This window comes from Nomascus leucogenys, chromosome 24 (assembly GCF_006542625.1).
Source record: "Nomascus leucogenys isolate Asia chromosome 24, Asia_NLE_v1, whole genome shotgun sequence".
NCBI classification, from domain to species: domain Eukaryota; kingdom Metazoa; phylum Chordata; class Mammalia; order Primates; family Hylobatidae; genus Nomascus; species Nomascus leucogenys.
Genome location: NC_044404.1, coordinates 9,204,792 through 9,228,376, shown reverse-complemented (window position 1 = coordinate 9,228,376; position 23,585 = coordinate 9,204,792). Strand labels below are relative to the sequence as shown.

At 48.2% G+C, this 23,585-nt stretch overlaps 1 protein-coding gene across 6 annotated transcripts in view; it reads left to right on the top strand.

Moving 5' to 3' along the window:
• Window positions 1-23,585, top strand: part of RERE (arginine-glutamic acid dipeptide repeats) — a 462,172-nt gene that overhangs the window by 429,427 nt on the left and 9,160 nt on the right. For all 6 annotated transcript variants that reach the window (XM_030805464.1, XM_003274304.3, XM_030805463.1 and 3 more), the window contains 5 exons: window positions 19,173-19,335; window positions 20,289-20,381; window positions 20,872-21,071; window positions 22,283-22,444; window positions 23,254-23,367. In XM_030805464.1, the coding sequence (XP_030661324.1) occupies window positions 19,173-19,335; window positions 20,289-20,381; window positions 20,872-21,071; window positions 22,283-22,444; window positions 23,254-23,367 (732 nt within the window). The remainder of the gene's footprint in view (window positions 1-19,172; window positions 19,336-20,288; window positions 20,382-20,871; window positions 21,072-22,282; window positions 22,445-23,253; window positions 23,368-23,585) is intronic.

Here is a 23,585-nt window from a genome sequence, read left to right as displayed (position 1 = left end):
AATTCCAAGGAAGGAAGATGAAGGACACAGGACCTGTGGCTGGCAGAAATCGCCCTGCAGAGCTGCTTTTAGATGGGCCCAGAAGGAAGGTGCAGGCATGAGAGACTTGTCAGGTGCTGCCCTGAGTTCAATTTTAGATTCCTTGAAGTGAATGTGGTTGTTGCATCGGCTGAGAGCTGTGTCCATGACTGGCATGTTGATGGCCAGCTGTTGCCCTCTGCCACTCAGGAATGCTGGTCACATGCCACTGCCATTCCTACCCACAGCAGGAGACAGAAAGTTTAGTTGGGACTGAAAAACAAGTAGCCCAACCTCTTTATTAGTAGCCTTCTGGAACAGGTGAGTAAGAGTGTACAGAACTGTTAATTGTCTGTAACTAGAGGGAGCAGAGAAAATGCCTTCAAAGCATCTGGTTGTGGTGTCACAGCCTTCTGATCCAGATCATATGTGACAAGAATTTTTAAGTGATATTCATCAGTTCAGATATTCATCACTCCTATCTGGAGTTAGCATACAACCGCTCATCTTTGCTGTCGCCTTAAGTAGATCTCATTTACCTCTTTATTTGCTGCTGTATGAGAGCACTGTTTAAATGATTGCTTGAGTTCCCAGGAGAGGATCCCTGCTCTTCTTATTAATGCCCCTTTAAGATATAGGTGTTTTAGTACGTCATTGCATCCAGAGAAGCATGTTCATTTTCTGAGCACATCAGCACATCTCTTTACCTCTATAGAGGGGACAGATTACAGAACTGACATTGTATCCTGCAAGAAAAAACTAGGGCAGCAGGAAGAGGATGCGCATGACTCAGGGAGAGACTGGACCTCCTTGCATCCCAGCTTACATGTTCCCAATCACACAGCCTAGAGGGGTAGAGGGACAGCCATGATGTGGAATAAACAGTAGAACCCCGACCTGAGGAAGCAGTGGACCCAAGGAGGCTTTGGGGTGATGTGGTTGATTGTACAACCTGTTCCCTATGCTCTTCTCAGCATCAGAAACGCAGATTCTTTCTAGCTTAATTCTAAAGAGTCTAGACCTTTCTACTAAGAGAGTTTGTAATCTAAGCCACCAATTTTCATTCTGGGGTTTGTGACACTCTAGTGAGCCCCACATTATCATAAGTGAATATTTTTAAAATTTGGCAATAGAATTCATTGTAGTTGGGCATACATTTTTATTTTATTTTATTTTATTTTATTTATTTTTTGAGACGGAGTCTCGCTTTGTCACCCAGGCTGGAGTGCAGTGGCACGATCTCAGCTCACTGCAACATCCACCTCCCGGGCTCAAGCGATTCTCCTGCCTCAGCCTCCTAAGTAGCTGGGATTACAGATGCGTGCCACCACACCTGGCTAATTTTTGTATTTTTAGTAGAGATAAAGTTTCACCATGTTGGTCAGGCTGGTCTCAAACTCCTGACCTCGTGATCCACCCACCTCAGCCTCCCAAAGTGCTGGGATTACAGTTGTGAGCCACCACACCTGGCCATTGGGCATAAATTGTAACATAAGTGTATGTTCTTCAACACGTTTAAGAGTGGAATGATGGTGTCATAAAATTAAATAATGGGACATGTAAGTCCCTTAAGCTGGACCTTTCCAATCTGTGCATCAAAGCTAATTCTGCATTAAAGTGCAAGGACGGCTCACAAACCCCATAGTAGCCTGATACAGATTGGCAGGTGCATTCTCTTGGTTTCGTTTTTATTCCTGCAGAAATGTCTAATGATCTTGTGTGGCATCATTCTGTTGCTGATTATGTAAGAATAGAAGCTGGAGCTGGGCGGAGACAGGCTTCTTAGGTGGCCTTAGTGGGCTGTTGGGCATTTATGGTTCTGCTGGTTCCAGTTGGGATCTTCAGACAGAATACTCTTCTCCTTGACCAGTGCTTATCTTTCAGATTGTGAACTGGGCCCAGACACCATTATCATTCACCATCTCTAACATTCCCTTATTCTTTGCTTACATAAGGCGCTGTCGTTTTAGGGGAAACATGATAGAGGAAGGAAGTTGGTTGTAGAAACCATTCTTTGACTTTTTTTTTTTTTTTTTAATTCAGTCAATTAAAGTAGTCCTTTAAGGTGAACTTAGTTCTGAGTTTCTGGTCTTTTTCCCAGATGGAAAAGGATTTTAAGAAAAAATCCTGTCACTTTACTGAGCATGTGTGCCAGGTCTTTTTTGGCACTTTCACCACAACCCTATAAGGAGGGAGCTCGTGGTGAGGCAGCCCAGGTTCCTAGATAAGGAGAGTCTCAAGGAGGTTCCTTAACCTTCCTGTGGTGGTTTTTCTCCATTTTTAAAATGAAGAAACAGAGGCCAAGAGAGGTTAGGGAATTTGCTCAAGGTCGTGCAGCCAGTGGCAGCTGTTCTCACTCAGAGTTCCAAGAGAGGTAAGCCTCAGAAGCCAGGCATCCATTGTATGTAACGTAGTAACATGTTTACTGTGCATCTAGAAAGGTACTTGTTATGTTCCATTCATAGGAGAATTGAGAAAATATTAATAGTCACTTCATTTTAAGAACTCCAGTTGAAAAAGTCTAGACAATCAATGTTTGTTCATTGTTTTTCTCCATTCTTCCTCAGCATGCGCACTCGCGCGTGCACACGCACGCACACGCACGTGGCTAAGCCAAGGCCTAAGCTGAGAATTGAGTTTGCTCATTCATGTGGAGGCAGCTGTGATTGCCACTTGGTTCTGAAGAAATTGGGATACTTGTGGGCACAAAGGTCGACCTGAGATCACTGGAGCCAAGCTGGTGGAAGCATTGACCACTGCCGTCGGCAGAGAGCTGTCATTACTGGTGCTTCAGGCCACAGCCCAGCAGGCTGTCCTTGTTCTGTTTCGTTCTGTTTTCGTAAGAGCCTAGCAGCATGGCTGGCTTGCAGGCATAATCCCAGAGCCTCTTGCTGTCTGCCTGCAGGAAGTCTCTATGTGCTCCAGCACACTGAAGGAATTTGGTGCTCACTTTCTCCTGCTTTTGAGCTTTGGTCCTGTGTTATTACTAATCCTTAGAGGAAGATTTCCTGAGTGCTCTTAAGGCAGGTCCAGAGGATTCTCACAGCGTGAAATGGGAAAACACTCAGCCTCAGAAAAATGGAAGTTATTCTTTTGGTGCCAAAGTGTCATTGGACCACAGTGCAGCTTGGTTAATTCAGGTTAAGACTTAGCCGCTGGAACAGTGTCAAGCCAAGGCTTGTGTGGTTTCATCATAGATTTGTAAAACAAAAAACACATGTGTTCTGGTAAACTCCAAGCGCACATTAGTGCATACGCGTATGTGCAGGAACACTACCCATAAGACTCTTGTTCTCATTTCACACTTTCGCGTCACATCGTTTTCATTTTTGAGAGTAACCTTAACTAATTAAATGGATCAAGGGACTCTTTGTGTTTTGTTTTCGTTTTGTTTTGTTTTTTAATGTACAGATAAATTAAGGGAAATAATAATTACCTTGAATAATTTTGATTCTCGTAACTAATTTTTTATCTGTGTGTGTTTAGCTCAATTTTGAAATGGTTCGCTGAAAGATTTCCAAATTTCTTATCACTGAAACTGAGTTATTTCACTTTTATGACTGTTAGTGACTTCTCTGTTCTATGTATTTCTGGTGCAGTATAATTCTCCTATGTCTGTGTGTCTGGGATAGATCTCAGTTCAAATTAGCATTTCCTGAGCACCCATCTTGTGTCAGGCACTCTGCTAATGATTGCTCGGGTTACAAGGTTTAGAGTGGCCACATCCCCTGTTCACTTGCAGTTTAGAGTCCAGGTGGAGGAAAGGGAGGAGGGGAATCAAGTTATAGACATAACTTGATAGATCCTGCAGGACTCAGTGATGTATGAGCCACAAAAAGGTCACAACTGAGTGAGAGAGTTGGTAATCATGGAAACAGGCGCATCAGAAACTCGCTTCCTATGGGTCAGTAAAGAGTGTGTATGAGGCAGTGTGGATGACAGCAGATAGAGCTGGCAGGGTGGGCCAGCAGCAACCAGGAGAAGGCGTTCCAGGCGTCTGCACCCAAGGAGAGCCTGGGGTCAGAGGCAGGACATGTGGGAAAAAACCATTGGTCCCTTTTACCCAGGGAAGGACTCCAGAAGCTGAATGTGGTAGGAGATGAAGGCTCCCAAGCCCTGGCAGACATGATAGCAGTGCTGAGCACCTTCAGGACCAGGACCCCAAGGTCCAGCTCTGGAACGCCCCTCTCTACCCTGACTTTGGTTCCTTCATCAGCAGAGGGGCTCCTGGGCCATGAGCTCAAGTCTGACGTCACCTTAAAGAGAAATCTCTACCTTTCTGTTCTCCTTCATTGCTGAGGGTTTTGACTTGGGTTGAAAAGTTTCTGAAGCTTTCTGCAGCTGGAAACTCAAGCTTTTAAAAAAGCTCTTGACTTTCCAGCTGCGGAAAGCTTCAGAAACTTTTCAGCCCAATTCTGCAGCTGGAAACTCAAGCTTTTAAAAAAGCTCTTGATGGGCCAGGCTCGGTTGCTCATGCCTGTAATCCCAGCACTTTAGGAGGCCAAGGCGGGCGGATCACGAGATCAGGAGTTTCAGACCAGCCTGGCCAACATGGTGAAACCCCGTCCGTACTAAAAATACAAAAATTAGCCAGGTGCGGTGGCACGTGCCTATAGTCCCAGCTACTTGGGAGGTTGAGGGAGGAGAATTGCTTAAACCCAGGAGGTGGAAGTTGCAGTGAGCTGAGACCATGCCGCTGCACTCCAGCCTGGGCCACAGAGCAAGACTCTGTTTTGTTTTGTTGTTGTTGTTGTTGTTGTTGTTTTTAAAAGCTCTGACTTAATGGAAAGCTTGTTGACTTTTGGGAGTTGTGTCTGGGACCTAGGCTTGAGCGGTGAGGACGCAGAGCTCATCGTCAGCATGGCTTGCTCTGAGGCTCTGTTGGAAATTCTGATGCCAAGAGAGGCCTTTTGCCATGTGGGCATGTAGGAAAAAATTACTTCCCAAGAGAGGGCCAAGGGCACCTTTGCATCACAAACCAATCCCAGCATAAACATGCATGGGTGGGAGGGTTGGGGTTATGGTATGTTCTGGGAGCAGAGTGACATACCTTCACCTGCCACATGCCATGTCAGCCGTGAGGTGGGCATTGGAGTGGGGTGACTGAGGTCACCCATCATGACAACAGTGGTGATTTGTCTCCAGAACAGGAGCAGCCAGGATTTGATGCAGGCTAAGGTGTGCTGTGGTGAGTTTGTGGCATACGTGCTGCATTAGGTGAAGTGATCCCACCCAACCCGAGGCTTCCCCGCTACACAGTGTGTTGCAGAGATCTAGGTCCGTCTGGCATTCAACTTGTGTGTTAAATGGAAAAGGAAGCTCCTGGCTGTCCTCTGGGGAGTTAGCCCCATCATCTTTGCAAATTCCCTTTGGGGTAGGGAGCGGCTTCCTAGAGTATACAGTGACCCCCATGTGCCCCCTATGGGCCCCACATGCTTAGCAGTCTGCATGGGGTGGCGCTGCCAGTCCACACTTCCTGGGCCTCTTGAGGGAGAGCCAGCCGCCCTCTGTAAAGAACCTTTGAGGAGACCTAGATATGGACCAGGAGAGAATCCTTGGAGCCCATATCACAGTCACAGTCACAGATTCGGAGATCCATGGCTGTTTTCATAAATTACACCCGAACCCCTTGTGGTTCCCATTGTGTGTGTTTTCTCAACTGCAGTGTGCCTGTTGATGTGAGGAACCCAGAACAGTCTCTTGGAAACCCCTGGAACCACAGAGCTGTGGTGGTCAGAGAGCCTCACACATTTGTCTGTCTGTGAAGTGTGGGCTGCATGACCCTCCTTTCCCCGGTCGCAGCTTCATGGGAGGCTGTGCAGGGCGGGCACAGCCCCATGGAGCTGGGCTCTTGCCTGTGGAAACTTGACCAGAATTAAGTGGTCAGAAACAGGCCTGCAGAGACTCTGGAGGGTTCTTCCTTTGTGTTCTGCTGGCAGCAGTTTTCCTTCCCATCTTGTGGTTCTCTTCCTTCCCCCGTGTCCCTTCACTCGAGACAGCTGTCTTTAGATCCACAGCATCTGAGAGCTGTTCTGGAGTTGGGCTGGTTCTCCTAGGTCAGAATGCAGCCATCGTGAGAGAACTGTGTGGCATTTGCCCTTTAGAGCTGCTAGGATAAGGTGCGAGGTTTGGCCACACTTAAAGTAGAAAATTATTTTGCTGTTTCCCACATTACTCTACCCTTTGTCACCTGTTCTTCTCCCCCAGCAGACTGCATCTTCACTGCTGGCAGTCAGCTCCATGAGCCCTGTCTTACAGCCCAGGGCTTAGAGTTTCATTCAGCAGGCCTCACTGCCTCTGCTGGTTCCTCTCCTTTCCTCAAGGCTCACCATGAAGCCCTGTCCTTAGGCTTATGTATTAGTCTGCTGTGGTTGCCGTGACAGAATACCGTAGACTGGGTTGCTTCAGCAAAAGAACTTACTTTCTTATGGTTCTGGAAGTTGGAAGTCCAAGACCAAAGTTCGGTAGGGTTGGTTCTCCTGAGGCCTCTCTCCTTGGCTGTAGATGCCATCTTCTCCCTGTGTCTTCCCATGGTCTTCCTTCTGTGGGTGTCTGTGTCCTCATCTCTTCTTATAAGGACACCGGTCATATTGGATTAGGGCTCACTTGACCTCATTTTAACAATCACCTCTTAGAAGAGCCGGTCTCCAAATAAAGTCACATTGAGAGGCCCTGGGGGTTAGAACTTCAACATAGGAATTTGAGGGAGGACACAGTTCAGCCGATAGTTGCATAAAGACAGCTGCAGTCTCTCACCTTCCTTCCTGGAGCTTCTTGGCTAGAAGGCTTTGTGAAAGAACGGCTCTGGCTGCACGTTTGAGACGAGAGCACAAAGAAGCAGGGGCCTGGTTTGCAGGCTTGCCTAAATTTTTCTAAGATGTTTGCCTTAGGTTAAGTCCAAAATTCAGGTGAAAGAGATGAGACATTTCACATCTTGAAGAGGGTACGGTACTGTAATTGTGTTTTTGTGCTTTGAAGTGTAATTTTTGTTTCCGCTCCTTTTATTAAAGGTAATACAGTGACAAAATTAAGTACTTTCTTTTCCTTTCTTTGTATTGAGGAATTTTAAAATTCAACTTGCAGAAATGGATTATACATGATAATTTGCTGTGTATCCATAAAAACCATTAAATATAAGAAGCAGTGTTGTTAGAGTAGCTGTTCTTATTTCCTGGCAGTCATTACATGCTTCCAATACAAAAACATTTTTCTCCTAACTATCTTTTCTGAACTCAAAAATGGATTTCCCTCCAGCCCCTGTCATTCAATTATCACCTCTGGAAATGCACAGATATAACTGATGATCCCTTTCAAACGTCCTGCGGCAGGCCTCGCTCTCTCATCCTTCATCGTTCGTCCCGCTCCCGTCATTAAATGTTACATAGCCAATGTATATTTTATAGGGTGACCCTGACGGATGTCACTTTGATGCTGTGCAGGGATAATAAGATTGCACATATAATGAAAGGCCAATAAATAGAAAAATGTTTACGAGATAGAGAATGGTAGTTTTAACAGTTTTATGGCTTTCGTTTTTTCTTTCGTCTCCCCCTTTGCTGGTAGAAAACATCAAGAAAGGTGAGGTGGCAATAGAACCAACGGCAGTGAAATCCCACTTGCCCTGTTTCTGAACTCTAATAAAATGAATTCAGGAAATACTGAAGTGTTCAGCTTGTGGGAAAGAAAAGGGATGTCAACAAATGAATTCTTAGGGTTTGGGAGGCTCTACCGAGAAAACAAGATGTTTCTGGTATTAGCATTATTACACTTAAAATATTTACAGCCTATATTTAAACAAACAGTTCAGTAAAACAAGAAATAAACCTCCAAGAGGTTTAGAAATAAAAGCCTCCAAGGGGGCCCTTGTGTGTGGGTTCCATGTAAGTGAAATCGTGTCAGAACTGCCCAGGGCTTTCAGGCCAGAGGCCAGGGTGATTCCCCTCATGTCGTGGGAGTCTTTCAGTTCAGCCTGGGCTTTAGACTGTTTTGCAGTGGCCTCAATCTTTGCCTTCAAATGAGTGGTTTCCAAATCTGTTATTTATTTATTTTTAAATTATTTTAATTACTATTATTTTTTAGTTAAGTTGAAGTTAGGAAGCCACTGTCAGCGCGTCCTCACTCAGCAGCTTTATTTACAAACAAACAAGCAAACCAATAGTTATCTATTGCTTGATCAATGAATATAATTTTTTTTAATAGATCTGCTTGCAGTGGGTAGCAGCAAGGTCATAGAGGTTCAGCAGACCCACCCTGGGATCCCTCCAACACCTGTATGGTTTTGAGCCGCAGTTCAGAGCCACTGATTTAAATAGATACTTCTAGCTGGAAGCAGTTTGGAAAGATGCTTTGTATAGTCGGTGTATGCAAACATCTTTTTTTGGGCAGAGCCCATATCTCTTTAAGGGACTCTACCTTGTCTAGACTCAGGCATCACTGCTTTTGGATCAAGAGGCAGGTGAAGGCCACTTATTGGCACATTTCTGGGACATACATCGCCTAGAGCCAAAAGTAGGCCAGAGGGCTTCTCCTGTATCAGAAGCTGGTGGGTGGTATGAGGTATGGTAAGTAGGTAGTGAGGTGGGGAGGGTTCATGGTTGTAGGCTCCCAGTGTCTGTCTCATGTCATCATAGAGGTTGTTCTTGGTACAGAAAGCAGAAAGCGTTTCTGTAGACATGTGCATAATTCTAAATCTTCACTTATGGCTACCAAATGTGCTTCTGATTTGGGTGCCCCTGAAGTTGCTTCGAGCAGGTGCAGTTCTATAGTCCATGGGTGCTGGGATGGGGACTCTACCCTGAACTGGGAAGGCTGGCATCCTGTTGTTACCAGGATGCACAGGGATCTTTTGTGCTCTTCAACCATAGCTACTGAAGGTCCAGGTATGAGGATTAAGATGCCATTGCGTTGAACTCCAGAGATTCCAGAGATCAAAGATAGCCCAAATTTGCCCCCCTTACTTAAAAAAATCTAGATGGCTATTTCCTCTTAGTGCTTTAAACCATGATGGTCAAACTTTTTAGAGCAGCAGCACAGCAGAGTCTAAGGTTAAGGGCGTTAGACTTCATTGAAACTGAGCTTGGCCACATGGCTTCATCTCACTGTGCCTCAGTTGCCTCATTTGTAAAGCAGGGAAAATGAAGGTTTATCTATTTGGGAGTCTGTGAAGATAAAATGTAAATAAAGATGAAGCTAAAGTATATGTAAAAGATAAATATATATTAAGATATGAAAAGATATGGCTAGCTTAGTTATCATTGTGGATTTCATAATAAAAGGTTGTTTGCTTGTTTGTTTGTAAATAAAGCTGCTGAGTGAGGAAGTATTGACAGTGGCTGCTGAGTGAGGAAGCATTTTCAGTGGCTGCTGAGTGAGGAAGCATTTTCAGTGGCTTCCTAAGCCACCATTCCATGATACTGACCTTCAGAGCATCCACTTCCAAACATCAGCACGTGGATTGCGTTTTCACTGGCCCATGAGAAATAAATGTAGCCATTTTTCCTAACAGTGAATGTAATCAAAGAACTTTTTTTGTTTACTTTTTTGGAGATAAAATGTCATTTCTTTTACGAAATAATGATGAGATCAGGAGGCAGTTACTTCTAATGACTTGACTTGGCAAAATAAGAAAGTGGCAATTCGGTATCCATTTCTCAAAAGTTTTATCCTTTTAATTTCAGGTGAATTTTAATTCTCCGGAAATAATCATTTCATCAGATGTTTACTGAATACTTTTTCAAGATGTTGTCTTAGACCTGTGGGGTACTCACAGATGAGATGAGCATGTACTTTGGCAAGTTGGGTGGGCCCATGTGTGGTTACAGCACAGGGAAGCCTGTCTGTGCCAGCACAGAGGTGGGAATGAAAAGATGTAGGAGTGAAAACGGTATGATGCCATCCAGTGGTGGGGGAGTGAAGTGAAGGGAAGGCTTCATGGAGAAGAAGGCAGCAAATGTGATGAATTGAGTCCTGAGTGATGAGGAGGACTACAGGGCCTGGACGGAGGAGGAGCCGGGGGTGGTATGGGGCTCGGGCTCACCCTGCAGGCGAGAGAGTACTGAGGAACAGAAAACTGGCCATTGTGTTTGACAGAAGCCAAAGGCCGTGAGGCGGGGGAATATGGTAGAAAGGCCTTCCGGTAACACAGAGAAAGGCTCAGAAGAAGTAGTCAAGCAGCTAAGGCCTTTGTTCCTTAGGCCCTGAGGAACCTTTGACCGTTTGGAGAAGAAGTGGCAAGGTACTAGCAGGGCTTTGGGAAGACTCATCTGGTCTGTGTGCAGCGTGGGAGGGCCAGCCCAGGGAAGAGCTATGGCAGGACCTCAGGTCCAGACGTCTGAGTGGAGGTGTGGGGCCGGGGTGGGATCAGCAAGTGGCCGAGTTCATCAACCAGAGCAACACAGAGCTTAGGAAATCTCATTACAGTGTTCAGTGTTGGCAAAAATCTTGAGCTATTACAGTTCCTTTGCACTGTACAAATGTAGTGGTAATAATTGTAAAAAAAATATTTTTTTAACTGATTTTTTAAAATGTTATAAAAAGGTGCCTGGGTAAGGAACATCTTCATGAGTGTCTCAGACTGGCCCCACCTATTTACAAGTTAAAGCCACAAGACCTTCACGTACTTCCCTCCGTTCCCTTTGCCTTTCCCCAGAAGAGGATCTGGAGGTGGCACCGAGGGACTGCCTTGCCTGAAGGCAGCTGCCTCCTCACTGTGGGCTTCCTCGTGGGTGGTGGTTTAGATCAGAGCCCTTCAGCCTCTTGAACGTAGGAGGCTGAGATTTCAGAATGCCACTTCTCTGTGTGTGCCTTCAAGCAGATCATCATTCTCCCTGCTGCACTCAGAGACCACAGAGGTGATATTTAACGATTAGCAGCAGAGCCCGCTGACAGTGCCAGGCTCCTTTAGGGATTAGAGGATTCGGTTGGTTAACAAAAGAAGGAGCCCAGGAGAACAGTGCTTTAATTACCAGAGTTGTTACTGGAAGACAACCAGTTGCCTGCTGGAAAAAGATCTGTAGAAGGTGGCTGCTCCTGAATATCGCTGCTGGTTCTGCCCAGTGCCCGGCTTCTCACCTCCGATGTTCTGAACAGTTGTCAGATCCAGCCCTTGAATCGTTGGGGAGGGAAAGGAAAGAATGACTCGCATAGGATTCCGTGCCAGGAAATGTTCCTGACTGCGCTCGGCAGCAGCATTGGAGCACTCCAGTTAGAGCAGCTCTTCAGGGGACAGCGTCGCATGCAGACTTCCCTGGGACCGGCTCTCAGGGCCACAGCTCTTTCCTCATGGCCTGGGTCACTCTCTGGGCCCCTCTCTGGGCCCGGGTTTAGGAAGCAGCTCTACACCATGTTTCTTTCTCCCTCTCTGCCCTGCATAATTTGAGGCTTTGTTTTTTATTATTTGTTCCTTGCTGGGATTTCTCCCTGAAAAAACATACCTTAAAAAAAAGTTTTAGATCTCTCCACTTCAGTAAGGAAGGGGTGGATTTCTTCATCCCCTTTACGTGGACCACCAAAGAAGGAGCCAGATGATCACTGTGGGGCATTTTTTCAAACAAAAGTTTAAGCAGGGGAACAACATTCTGATTCTAATTGCACATTAGCACAGAGAGTTAAGGCATTGTATAGAGATTATTTAGCTGCTCCTTCTGTATTCATGTTAAAATATTTGTTTAGCCACAGGAACAGGTAATCATGTGTCTTAAAGAATTAAAATGATTTCTTCTAAATGCTTACTTTTAAAACTCTGCGATGGGGTCAGGTGTGTACAAGGATGTGCACTCAGCAGCCCTGCCCCTGGTGGCTTCTGTCCCATCACGTAACTACAGTCCGCTCAGCTGACAGTGGCAGGTGGGCTTTGAGGACCTGTGAAATAGCTTCGGAAAGAAATTGTGTTGATAATCCTGTTATCCATGAGAAGCTTCCAGGCCTGCCTCCTCATCCCCCTTCTCTACGACTGCCCCCTCCTTTTTAGTGGGCGATGCGTGGCCCAGAAAGGGTGCCCATTGGAAACTTCGGTGGTGCTGCAGCTGACCCTCACTAGTGGCACAAGGCCAGAGCCTGGGCACATGTGATGTTGCAGGGATCTGGTTTAGATGCCTGCCTGCCTGCCTGCATGCATCTCCCCTCTGTCTGCATGGACAAGGAGGCAGGAAACTGGTGTTCTAGGGCCTTCCTTAACATAGCTGTAAGGCCAGCAGTCCTCGTCATTCTTTGCTGTTGGTCGCAAAACTGTGTTGTGACAATGGAAGATTCTCACTGCTCTCTGTGAACTGAATTGAAAGGGGGTGCGTATATATGGTTATTTACAAAGGACTGAGTCCTTTGGCTTAATTTAAAACACACACACACAAGACCTGATGGTAGGTGGCAGGCTGCAGACACCCTGGATGCCATGTGTGGGGGTCCCCAGACCTCATCTTCTATTGCACTCCCTCCCCTTCCTCAGGGGGTGTCCAGACTTCTTGGGTGATCTGGTAATAATGATATAATTACCAAAAAAAGTAGGACTCAATCTTGGGTGTACCCTTATGCTTCTAATATGGGACAGCAGAAACCATTGATTTAACCTTCTCTTGCCTCCATGCCAGCCTCTCAGAGGATCTGTCTGAGGAGTTCATGCTGGGCTTGGGCAGAAGAGAAGCTGGGCCCCATACTGAAACAGGCATGCTTGCTACGAATGAGCCTTTTATACTCAAAGTGCTTCCAGAGCCTTCCTCTGCAACAATCTGTTCTACTCTTTCACTCCCCCATGTCCCTAAAGAGAGAGAAGACATGTAGCTTATCTTACTTTAAAAAAAAGAATTTTTGTTTTAATTGGGCCAGACAGGTTACAGGTTCTCTTCCCGTAGCATTCCAGTGCCTGCGGGAAATTAAATAGCAGTTGTGTTGGTGGATAGTGTTTTAGTTTACCAAATGCGCGCAGGTAAATTGACCTGTTGGAAAGCCTGGAAGGAGACCCTGCTCACATCTGTGCACACAGGCACATACACAGGGGCACCCACTTGGCCCCTGGATCGGGTTGCCTATCACTTACCCAAGGTAAAGCAGAACTGGGCCTGGCCAGAACAGCAGAACCAGTATTGAAATGGGTACAGGCAGCCTCTAGGAGGTAGGCAGCGCCGACCCCTGTTGCTCCAGCCCAGATTGCCAAGGCGGCGGAGGGAGGTCTTAAAGACCTGCACTGATGTCTTATGTTGTGTGTGTGTGAACTTGATCGACTCAGAGCCTAACCCTGGAGGGGGCAGAAGTAAAGTGGTGGCTGAGGAGGAGAAAGTGGCCTGAGCCCAGCAGGCCCCTGGATGGCAGGAGCGGCTGCCATTGAGCTGTCCCCCACTAGGCCCAGAGTCAGCTGACTCTGCGTCCTTAGCTTTTTCCTTCTCTCCTAAGGCCCTTCACCCAGATTGCCTGGTGCCAAGCAGCTTACTACTTCTTCCCTCTCTCTTCTTCCATGTGTGGCACTCCCTTCCCCTTGTTTTTCTTTTTATGGGAAATTAAAGGAACCTAATGGTGCTTATTTTCCTAATTCCGTCTTAGTGTATAGCCTGGAAAGACACCTGTGCTGGGAAGAGACTCCTAAGTCCAGAAGCCAAGCTCCTGTCATTGCCAATGGCTTTTTGCATATGACCTGTGGGAAAAATTTAGCCCCCCCACCGCCAAAGAAAAAGGAAAGGAGAGAGAATCTGCTAAATATAGCCCAGTGGATTTGAGGACTTCTCTTGGCAAGAGCTGCAGCTGGTAACACTGTCAGTTGGAGATGACTTTGCCCCCTTCCTCTCCCGTTTCTGCCCAGGCACTGAACCAGTTGAGTTCCTCATGCTGTGTGCAATTATAGCACCGAGACATAAGATATGTTGACTGTGAGACCTTGTTGTGAGATGAGGTGAGAGCATCGGGAGCAAAATGATCATTATAGGCCATTCATGTCGACAACATTTATACCTCTGTGTTTGCTTGCAAGCAAAATCAGGAGCTAATTTGCAAGGCTGCCTTTGTGGAGTTGCCTTTTGATTAATGATTGCCTGTGTTAATGTTTCAGTAAGCTATTGATTTCTGCAACAGCTTTTGTTCCCTGAATTTATGTGCAGCGGGTCTCTGCGGCACACACTATGCATGTTTGATTAAAGTTCAATTGACTTCATTCCTGGCGAGGCCTCTAGCTGCTTCACTCCCTATTTGTAGAACCAGAGCTTTCCCCGACATGTTCTTTTGTTTGTGCTCAAGACCTTGCCACCCATGCAGTCACCAGTATGCCGTTTCCAATCCTAGACTCGCTCCATTCCAGTGTTGAATCCCTTGGTAGACATAACAGTGGTTGAGAGGCAGCTAATAAAACCTGGCCTGGATTTGTTGTTGTTTTTCATCAGCTTTATTGACGTAAAATTGGTATGCCTGCCATATATGATATGAATACCATAAAAATGCACCCACTTTAAATACACAGTTTCATGAGTTTTGACCACCGTATACATTTGTGTCAATGACACCACATTCAACTTACAGAGCATTTTCATCACCCTGGAGTGCTTACCTTGAGTTCTTTTAGTTTCTTGTCCCCTACCCTCCAGGCTCTCGGCAACCACTAGTTTGGTTTTGGTGATTTCTGGAAAGGAATATGCAGCACCCACCCTCCTGTCTGCCTGCTTTCATGCAGCATGGTGGTGTTGCATGTGTCAGTGGTCTGTGCCTTTTAATTGCCAAGTTGTAGTCCAGTGAGTGGTGATACCATTATTTGTTTATCCATTCTCCTGCTCGTGGGCATTTAGGTTGTTTCCAGTTTGGACTGTTAAGAATAGTTTCTGGCCGGGCGCGGTGGCTCATGCCTATAATCCCAGCACTTTGAGAGACCGAGGCGGGCGGATCATGAGGTCAGATCAAGACCATCCTGGCGAACACGGTGAAACCCTGTCTGTACTAAAAATACAAAAAAAATGAGCTGGGCGTGGTGGCAGGCGCCTGTAGTCCCAGCTACTAGGGAGGCTGAGGCAGGAGAATGGTGTGAACCTGGGGGGAGGAGCTTGCAGTGAGCCGAGATCGCGCCACTGCACTCCAGCCTGGGCGAAAGCAAGACTCCGTCTCAAAAAAAAAATAAATAAATAAATAAATAACTGTTTCAATGAATGTATCCATGAAAGTCTGTGTGTGAGAATTTTTTTTTTTCTTTTGGGTAAATAAGGAAAGAATTGCTGGGTTGTTCGGTAGACATCATGGTTCGAGCATTCTGTATTTCCACCAGCAGTGGATGACAGTTCTGGCCACTCTGTCACCTTCCTGAATTGTAAGTTTACCATTCTTACCACCTGTGACTTCATTGCTGTGGAGGACAGTCCTTCTTGCCTGGTCATTTTCTTTTCTTTTCTTTTTTCTTTTTTTTTTTTTAGTAAAAGGGGAAAGATTTATTCCATCTGGAGAGAAACCAGTTGCCTGGTCATTTTCATCCTTGGCACTCAGATGGTGAAATCTGTTCTGGACTACTTCTTTAAGTGTCAACAAAAAGTTGATGTTGATTTCAATGTTAGATTTCTTTCTTTTGGGTCTTGATTTTTTTCACTTGTTGGCAGAGATCAGTGGTGCCAGGAGCAAAGGTTTGAAAGTTGAGCCTTTTTTCTGTCTGGCATAGGGCGGTTTCTTACCTCACTGAACTCTGGCTTCTTGTTTTTAAGTCTTCTTTTATTTTTTTAAAGAGATGGCCTCTCGCCCTGTCGCCCAGGCTGGAGTGGAGTGGCACAGTCATAGCTCACTGCAGCCTCAGCCTCCTGGGCTCAAGTGATCCTCCTGCCTCAGCTTCCTGAATAGCTGGTATTACAGGCACACACCACTACGCTGGGCTAATTTTTTAAACTTTTTCGTAGAGATTGTTGCCCAGGCTTGTCTTGAGCTCCTGGACTCAAGCAGTCCTCCTGCCTTGGTCTCCCAAGTAGCTGGGACTGCTGGTGCACACCACCATGCCCAGATTTTTTTTTTTTTTTTTTTTTGAGGTGGGGGACTAAATCTCACTATGTTGCCCAGGCTGGTCTTGAACTCCTGGCCTCAAGTGATCCTCCTGTCTCAGCCTCCCAAAGTACTGGTATTACAGGCGTAAACTGCTGCACCTGGCTTCTTCCCTTAACCTGGGATCTGCAGGTTACCTTTTTCAAAGCCATTTCAAAACATATATATTTGATAAATAGAAATAATTGATTATAACTGTGTATAGCAATATTGCATTATGGACAAATGCTATTTAGAAAGGTCAGGTTGCTGCTTTTTAACAGCCTTCAGGTAAGACTTGGAGGCGTGGCAGAGGCTCAGGTACCAACTTCTCACTCAATTTTTCTCTCCCGTTTTTGTTCCCTTTTGTCTCCTGTAGCTTTGCATTTCTTCTTACATCCCAAGCTTTTTTTTTTTTTTTTTTTAGACAGAGTCTTGCTCTGTCGCCCAGGCTGGAGTGCAGTGGCGTGATCTCAGCTCACTGCAAGTTCCGCCTCCCGAGTTCACGCCATTCTCCTGCCTCAGCCTCCCGAATAGCTGGGAATACAGGCATCTGCCACCACGCCCAGCTAATTTTTTTTTTTAGTAGAGATGGGGGTGTTAGCCAGTTCACCGTGTTAGCCAGGATGGTCTCAATCTCCTGACCTCGTGATCCGCCTGCCTTGGCCTCCCAAAGTGCTGGGATTACAGGCGTGAGCCACTGCACCCGGCCACATCCCAAGCTTTTATCATTCAGTAGTCCCTAAAATGACTTGGACTGAGGAAATAGAAGGAACCACTGTGAGTTTTTTCTCATTCTTCTTTGAAGCTCTGGAATTGAGCTGTGACTTATTCACAGCTCCAGTTGCCCTTTTGAGCTCATGAAGCATGACACTTGGACAGAATATTTGGAGTGTGACTGCTCCCTGCCTTGACTTCTCTTCCATATTTTCTCAGAGGAAAACCAGACACAAGTCAGCGTTTATGTCAGCAATGATCTAGTAACCCCCTAGTGGGAGTTAACGAATCTTTTCCGTCTATCCAACACCCAAGGATCGGTATAGATAAATGCATTTCCAAGTCTGGAAAGCAGGAAGTGAAAGAGGTCGGAGGTTCACAGACCATGCATGGCCTTAGGGGCCAGGATGCTCGTCCCCACTGGGACAGTTGTAGCCCTCATTCCTAGACTAGTATGGGGGAGAGAAGCCAGTCAGAAATTCCAGCGGCAGTATCTGCATTTCCCCTTATCATTCAGTTACCATCTTATGGAACCGAGGGGTGGGCACATGCACATACGTGTAGGGACATGAGTGTGCTTGTCCTGAGGTGGCTCCGTGGCCCCCCTGGCCTGGGGTTATGCTTCATCTGCTAGGTATTGGTGATCAGGAGTAATTTGTTAAGTGTTAAGTGCTTAGGGAGGTTGAGACACATCCAGTGCTCCAGGAGATACTTGCAATGGGCTTTATAGGCCAGTCAGCCCTCCTTCAAGGCATTCCAGCCCTCCTTTAGGGACCATAGCCGTGGTCCCACTTCTTAGAAAAATGCCCAGGCATAAGATGCAGCTGTGGGCAGTCAAGCACCCAATGCACGGCATCCCCTGCCTTGCGGAAGCCACCCCCCCCACCTAAAATCTGCCCACTTCTCTCATCACTGTGTTCTGAGGCCATTTCCTCTGGGGGTGTTTTGGATGAAACCTGGTCTGATTGGGTGAGTTTGTCATGTGGCAGCTACATGTCTTTGTTTGGTTTGTCTATTTTAGTCCTTCCAACACTAGTCTTTCCATCTCCCACTTTCCCCTCTCTCTTTTTGGCTCCTCCATTCACAAGACAATGTTTGATGAGACAAACTGGGGGTGCAGGTACCTCCAAGACAACTCCCAGCATCTAGTCACCAAGCTAATAGATTTTCTACAGTGTTGATTTAATTAGAGGGGAACCGGGTGATCTGTGCTCTCTCACTTGGCTATTTTTTTTTTGTTTTTCAGTTCTAGCTAAAGAGACTTTATCTTGGGATGTTTAAGAAATCGTCTTTTGGCCGGGCGTGGTGGCTCACGCTTGTAATCCCAGGACTTTGGGAGGCCGAGGCGGGCGGATCACGAGGTCAGGAGATCGAGACCACGGTGAAACCCCGTCTCTACTAAAAATACAAAAAATTAGCCAGGCATGGTGGCGGGCGCCTGTAGTCCCAGCTACTCGGAGAGGCTGAGGCAGGAGAATGGCGTGAACCCGGGAGGCGGAGCTTGCAGTGAGCCGAGATTGGGCCACTGCACTCCAGTCTGGGCGACAGAGCGAGACTCCGTCTCAAAAAAAAAAAAAAAAAAAGAAATCGTCTTTTGTGTGTAGGGTGAGATGGCAACCTGCAGCGCCCTGAGGGCTGGGGGTGCCCAAAGCGCCCTTTCTTTAAAAAGCTTACATTTGCTATATTTCCAAAAAGATGTCTTGCATTTGTTTCTGCTGGGCCATGAAAAGAAGCCTGACCTTGTGGTGTGTGACATTTCACCTTTGCATCAGCACTGCTGTGTGTCTGTCCTCTTGTAGTCTTTCTTTGCCAAGCCCAGTCCTTGTCTCTGGACGTCGTGCCGGCTTGTCAGATGTGGGCCTTCAGATGGAGCCAGGTGGAGGCTGTGGAGCAGTTTCCTGAGCGCACGGTCTGTGTTCTTCCCGACCTTCTGTTTGGCCCTGGTTCCTCGCCACCTGGGCAGTTTGCTTTGGTTGGTTTGTTGTTTCTGGGGGAGTCTAACTGGCTGGGCATTTCCTTCCCACACCTGTGATTTCACTGGCATTACTGTAAAGAAAGCATCATTGTGTTCACACACATGCACAGACTCTCACATGCACACACAGCTAGAATGTAAACTCCTCGTGGGCAGGAATCTTCTCTCCTTTTCGTCTATTGTGGATGCTGTACCTCCCATGTGTACAACAGTGGTGGGGTCTGACATAGTAGACACCCAACAAGTACTTGTTCTTGGTGTCTGGGAGTCAGGCTGTGCCAGGCTGAGGAGGCAGGTCCCATTCATGCAGTCCACGGGCAGCTCAGTGGCTGTTTCTTGGGCAAGCCCAGTTCCTCTCCCCACTCCAGGAGCAACTGGTCTTTATTCTCATCTCTGGTGCAGCTGTTACACACCCAGCTTTCCACTCTGGCAGAGAGGGTGCGGTGGGGCACGGAAAAGCCCCAGGCCCTCCCCCACAGTCAGCTCTTCTCCTTTGCAGGGGGAGCTGATCACCTTCTATTACTATTGGAAGAAGACCCCCGAAGCAGCCAGCTCCCGAGCCCATCGTAGGCACCGCAGGCAGGCCGTGTTCCGGAGGATTAAGACTCGCACTGCGTCCACACCTGTCAACACACCCTCCAGACCCCCGTCCAGTGAATTCTGTGAGTAGGGGTCTTGGCATCACAGTGGGTGGAGGGGAGACTGTTCACAGGCAGCCTGTCTCACTCTGGGCCCGTAGGAGCTGATGGCTCTGGGAAGCACGAGGGGGTGTGCACCCGTGCTCCAGTGCATTTGTGAAGCCTGACCTAAATATAGACCGATGGTGGGGGCGGGGAGCAGGACCAGGATTCAGGAGGGAGACTTTAAAACATTATTTGCACATTTAAATATTTCTCATAAACTCAATATCATCTTAGGTTTTTACAGAAAATATACGTCTTGGCCTGGGATGTTTTTGGCCTTGTCCTGGGAAGGTTTTCCATTTCACAGATGATGTACTTGATGTCCTGTTTGAATTCTCATTGCACTTTGGTTGTAATAAGATCAGAGTAACACTTTCTTATTTTTCCTCCTGCTTTACCAAGGTCCTCTTTTTGGTCCCAGTATGATGTACAATCTAATGATGCTGGAGCCCACAACTTCTCACCCCTAAAAAACTGGGATGTAGCAAAAGTGCCTTATAGCTCTGTCCTGGCCCGGGACGCTGAACCTGAGGGGCGCCTATGTTGCTCACGCAGGCGACCAGAAATCACCTAGCAGGACTGGTGGGGGACGCTCGGTGAAGATGGAATTTCTCAGGATTGCCTGAGCATATTAGGGAGGGGGGCAGCATGGATGCACTTGTCCCAGTTCAGACTCACCTGTTACGGGCATCAGTGGCAGGGCGGGCCCTTGAGTATGGTGCCTCACGCACCGGCCCTCTGTTCTGGTGACTGACGCTGAGGAGCTCGAAGTGGTCCTTTACAGACACTGTCCCACCTCAGCCTGTGCAGCCAGCCGCTCTGACTGGTGGCCAGAGCCTACAGTAGGCCAGAGGTCCCAGGGCCCCCCCGCCCCGCCTTGGCTGAGCATAATGGTGTCTCCCCCACCCCCACTATGTGCCTGCCGCGCCCAGTGGACCTAAGTTCAGCCAGTGAAGATGACTTCGACAGTGAGGACAGTGAGCAGGAGCTGAAGGGATACGCCTGCCGCCACTGCTTCACCACCAGTAAGTGGCCTCGTCACGCTCCTGGGTCAGGGCGGGGGCACAAGCACTTCCATGTTCTGAACATTTCATGCATCCAGCTGGAAACCTGCCAGGGACAGTACTTGATCTGACATTTGCATTGTGCTTTGGGATTAGAGAAAGTTAGAAATGTTTAGTTTACTTTACTCCCCTGCTTGGCAGTCGGTATGGAATACTGACTGGTAGGCAGGACAGACTGAGTGGGATTGGGGGTTGACACTGTGGTTCCTAGGAGCTTGCTGCCGGCCTTTCCTGGGCACCCCAAGATGAAGTGGGCAGCAGATGCTCCCGAAACCCTCTCCTGGCCTTGGGGGGAGCAGGGCAGCACTAGCCCTGGGGTGTTGGGGCCCAGGGCTGCATGGTGCTGGTGGCATCAGGTTTGGGTAGAGCCCACAGAAGGGCCCCTCTGCCCAGACATCCCCAGGGAGAGGGATGGTTTCCAAGGTTGGCCCCCACCACTTCCCTCACACAGCCTCCAAAGATTGGCACCACGGAGGCCGGGAGAACATCCTGCTTTGCACCGACTGTCGCATCCACTTCAAGAAATACGGCGAGCTCCCGCCCATCGAGAAGCCTGTGGACCCGCCACCGTTTATGTTCAAACCCGTCAAGGAAGAGGATGATGGGCTCAGTGGGAAGCATAGCATGAGGACACGGCGGAGTCGGGGCTCGGTGAGTCCCCTGGGGCCATGGGGCTCCTGGCAGCTTCTTCAGTTTCCTAGGATGTGTGGGGGCTTGAGCCTACCAGGCGGAGGAAGCGAAAGTCTTGTTTACCAAACAAAGTCCTGGAGGGGAGCTGCTTTGCCCAAAGCAGTAGCTTGCCTGTGGGCTAGGAAGAGCGCTCTGTTCTCTCCTTTGAGGGGCCCCAGGGTGGCATCCTGCTCTGGGTTTCGTAGCAAGCTCTTAGCTTCTGGCCCAGTGCAGGCTCTCCAAGGCCTCTCTTGCTCTCCAAGGCTGCTGCTTGTGGTGTCACTTCCATTATAGCAAATCTCTGCTCTTTTAAACTCGCAGGCTCTTTTGTGTTAGGGTGTTTGTGGTTTTTTTTAAATGTTTGATCCCGTTTTGGAAACTTGTGGTACATTTTTCTGCTCACTGCATAGCTCGTCCCATAAAGAAACTTTGTTTCCTAGGTTGGAAATGTGCCAGGGACTTTGGGAGAGGCTTTTTCCAGGTTTGGGGCTGAGGGTACTGACAGGGTCTTTCCCTTGAGCCTCCCTTATGGCCCCTTGTGGCAGGTGGGTGGGACTATTCACCTTCCTCTGCCCCTTGTATGCCGTTGAGACTGCTGGCGGCCCGGCCCCCGGCTCACTCAGAAGGGAGCGGGTCAGCCAGCCAGAACCATTGTCTCCTGATCTCTTCTGAGCCCTCATGGCTTTGCAGAAACATGCTGAAGCGCTCGGCAGCTTGGGGAGCTGAGCTGCTTTATTTGACAGCTTCATCTCTTTGGGCCACTTCCTGTCCTGTCAGATTAAATCCACAAGTGTTTGATTTCATTTGGTTTGGTTGGGAGAATGGACGGTTATGAAGAATAAACAGAAAGGGTAGGGTGCTTTAAAGATGGCCCCAGGTGACTTTCTGCTGCTCAGAAAGTGAGGTTCATTTCCAGCACACGTTGTTCAGGACAGTCCCTTGGGATGAGTGCTTTAGGTTTGAGAACCGCCCTCTGGCGTGAGCCCACTGATTTCCCCACCTCCTCCCTGAGCTCCACACCGACCTTCATGCAGCCAGGGACAGCCAGGGCGGCCTGGTGTTTGCCAAGGTCTAGGATTTGCTGAGAGGCTGATGGGGTGTGCTCTTCAGGCTCCTGCCTGTGGGTTGGGCTCAGGTGGGCCCACATGGGGACCGGGAATCTGGTGTCACCAGTCTTCGGTTTGGGTGGGCAGATGTCGACACTACGCAGTGGTCGGAAGAAGCAGCCAGCCAGCCCTGATGGTCGCACCTCACCCATCAATGAAGACATCCGCTCCAGTGGCCGGAACTCCCCCAGCGCTGCCAGCACCTCCAGCAATGACAGCAAAGCAGAGACCCTGAAGAAGTCGGCCAAGGTCAGGTGCCGGGGGAATAGTAGGGGCTACACTGTCCGTCCCTCCCATTAAAACCGGGTTGCTGGCGTTCATGATCAGCTCCCTCAGACACGAGGATGCAGCTCATTCATGGAGCCTCTCTGGACACCAGCATTGTCCTGGCCTAGGTGCTGCAGACTGAAGGCTGGGGGCCTAGAGAAGGGGGCTCGAGCACCAACCCTTGGGGGCCGCCTCTGCCTCAAGCTTCCCAGGTTCTCAGAGAGTGTGGGGAGTGGTTAGAACAGCTGCCTCCAGAGCCAAGTACAGTCCTCCCTCAGTATCCATTAGAGAAATTGGCTCCAGAGCCTCCACTGCCCAGGATACCAAAATCCACAGGTGCTCAGATCTCATATACATTGACACATTGTTTGCATGTAACCAGTCACATCCTCCTGTAGACTCTAAATCATCCCTAGGTTACTTGTACTGCCCAGTACAGTGTAAATGCAGTAAACAGTGGTTCCACTGTCTAGTTCAGGAGATAACGACAAGAAAACATTGTGTGCACGTTCAGTATAGATGTAACTATCACAGTCCTGCCTACATTTTCAGTCCACGGTTGCTTGAATCTAAGGATGCAAACCCACAGATGCAGAGGGCTGGCTGTCATTCCCACCCGCAGATACATGTTCCTTCTTGGTCCCGGTTGACCCTTCTAGAGCTTTTTGCTCCTGGAGATGGAACTCAGAATGAGGGAGCAAAGTGTCTACAAACCGTCATCATTTCCCTACTGAGGCTGATGGAATGGCCTCCCTTGGCCTGATTGCTCCTTGTGGGCCTTCCCCCTGCAGAAGGTGAAGGAGGAAGCCTCTTCCCCTCTTAAGAGTAACAAACGCCAGCGGGAGAAGGTGGCCTCTGATACGGAGGAGGCTGACAGGACCAGCTCCAAGAAGACAAAAACGCAGGTGAGGTTTGCCGCTGAGCCTTGCTGAGTAAAGCTAATGCTTCTTCAGAAGCCCCCAGCTGGGGTTCTCCCTAGTCGGTGGCCGTGCCCTGTCTCCTAGGGCGGGGCTGGAGTGGCCTTTGACACTGGCTGGGTCAGGGCACAACCTGTGGTCCCAGAGCCAAGCTTGCTGCTTCATCTGCGCAAACCATTACTGTGTGTCCGGCACCGGAGGTGCAG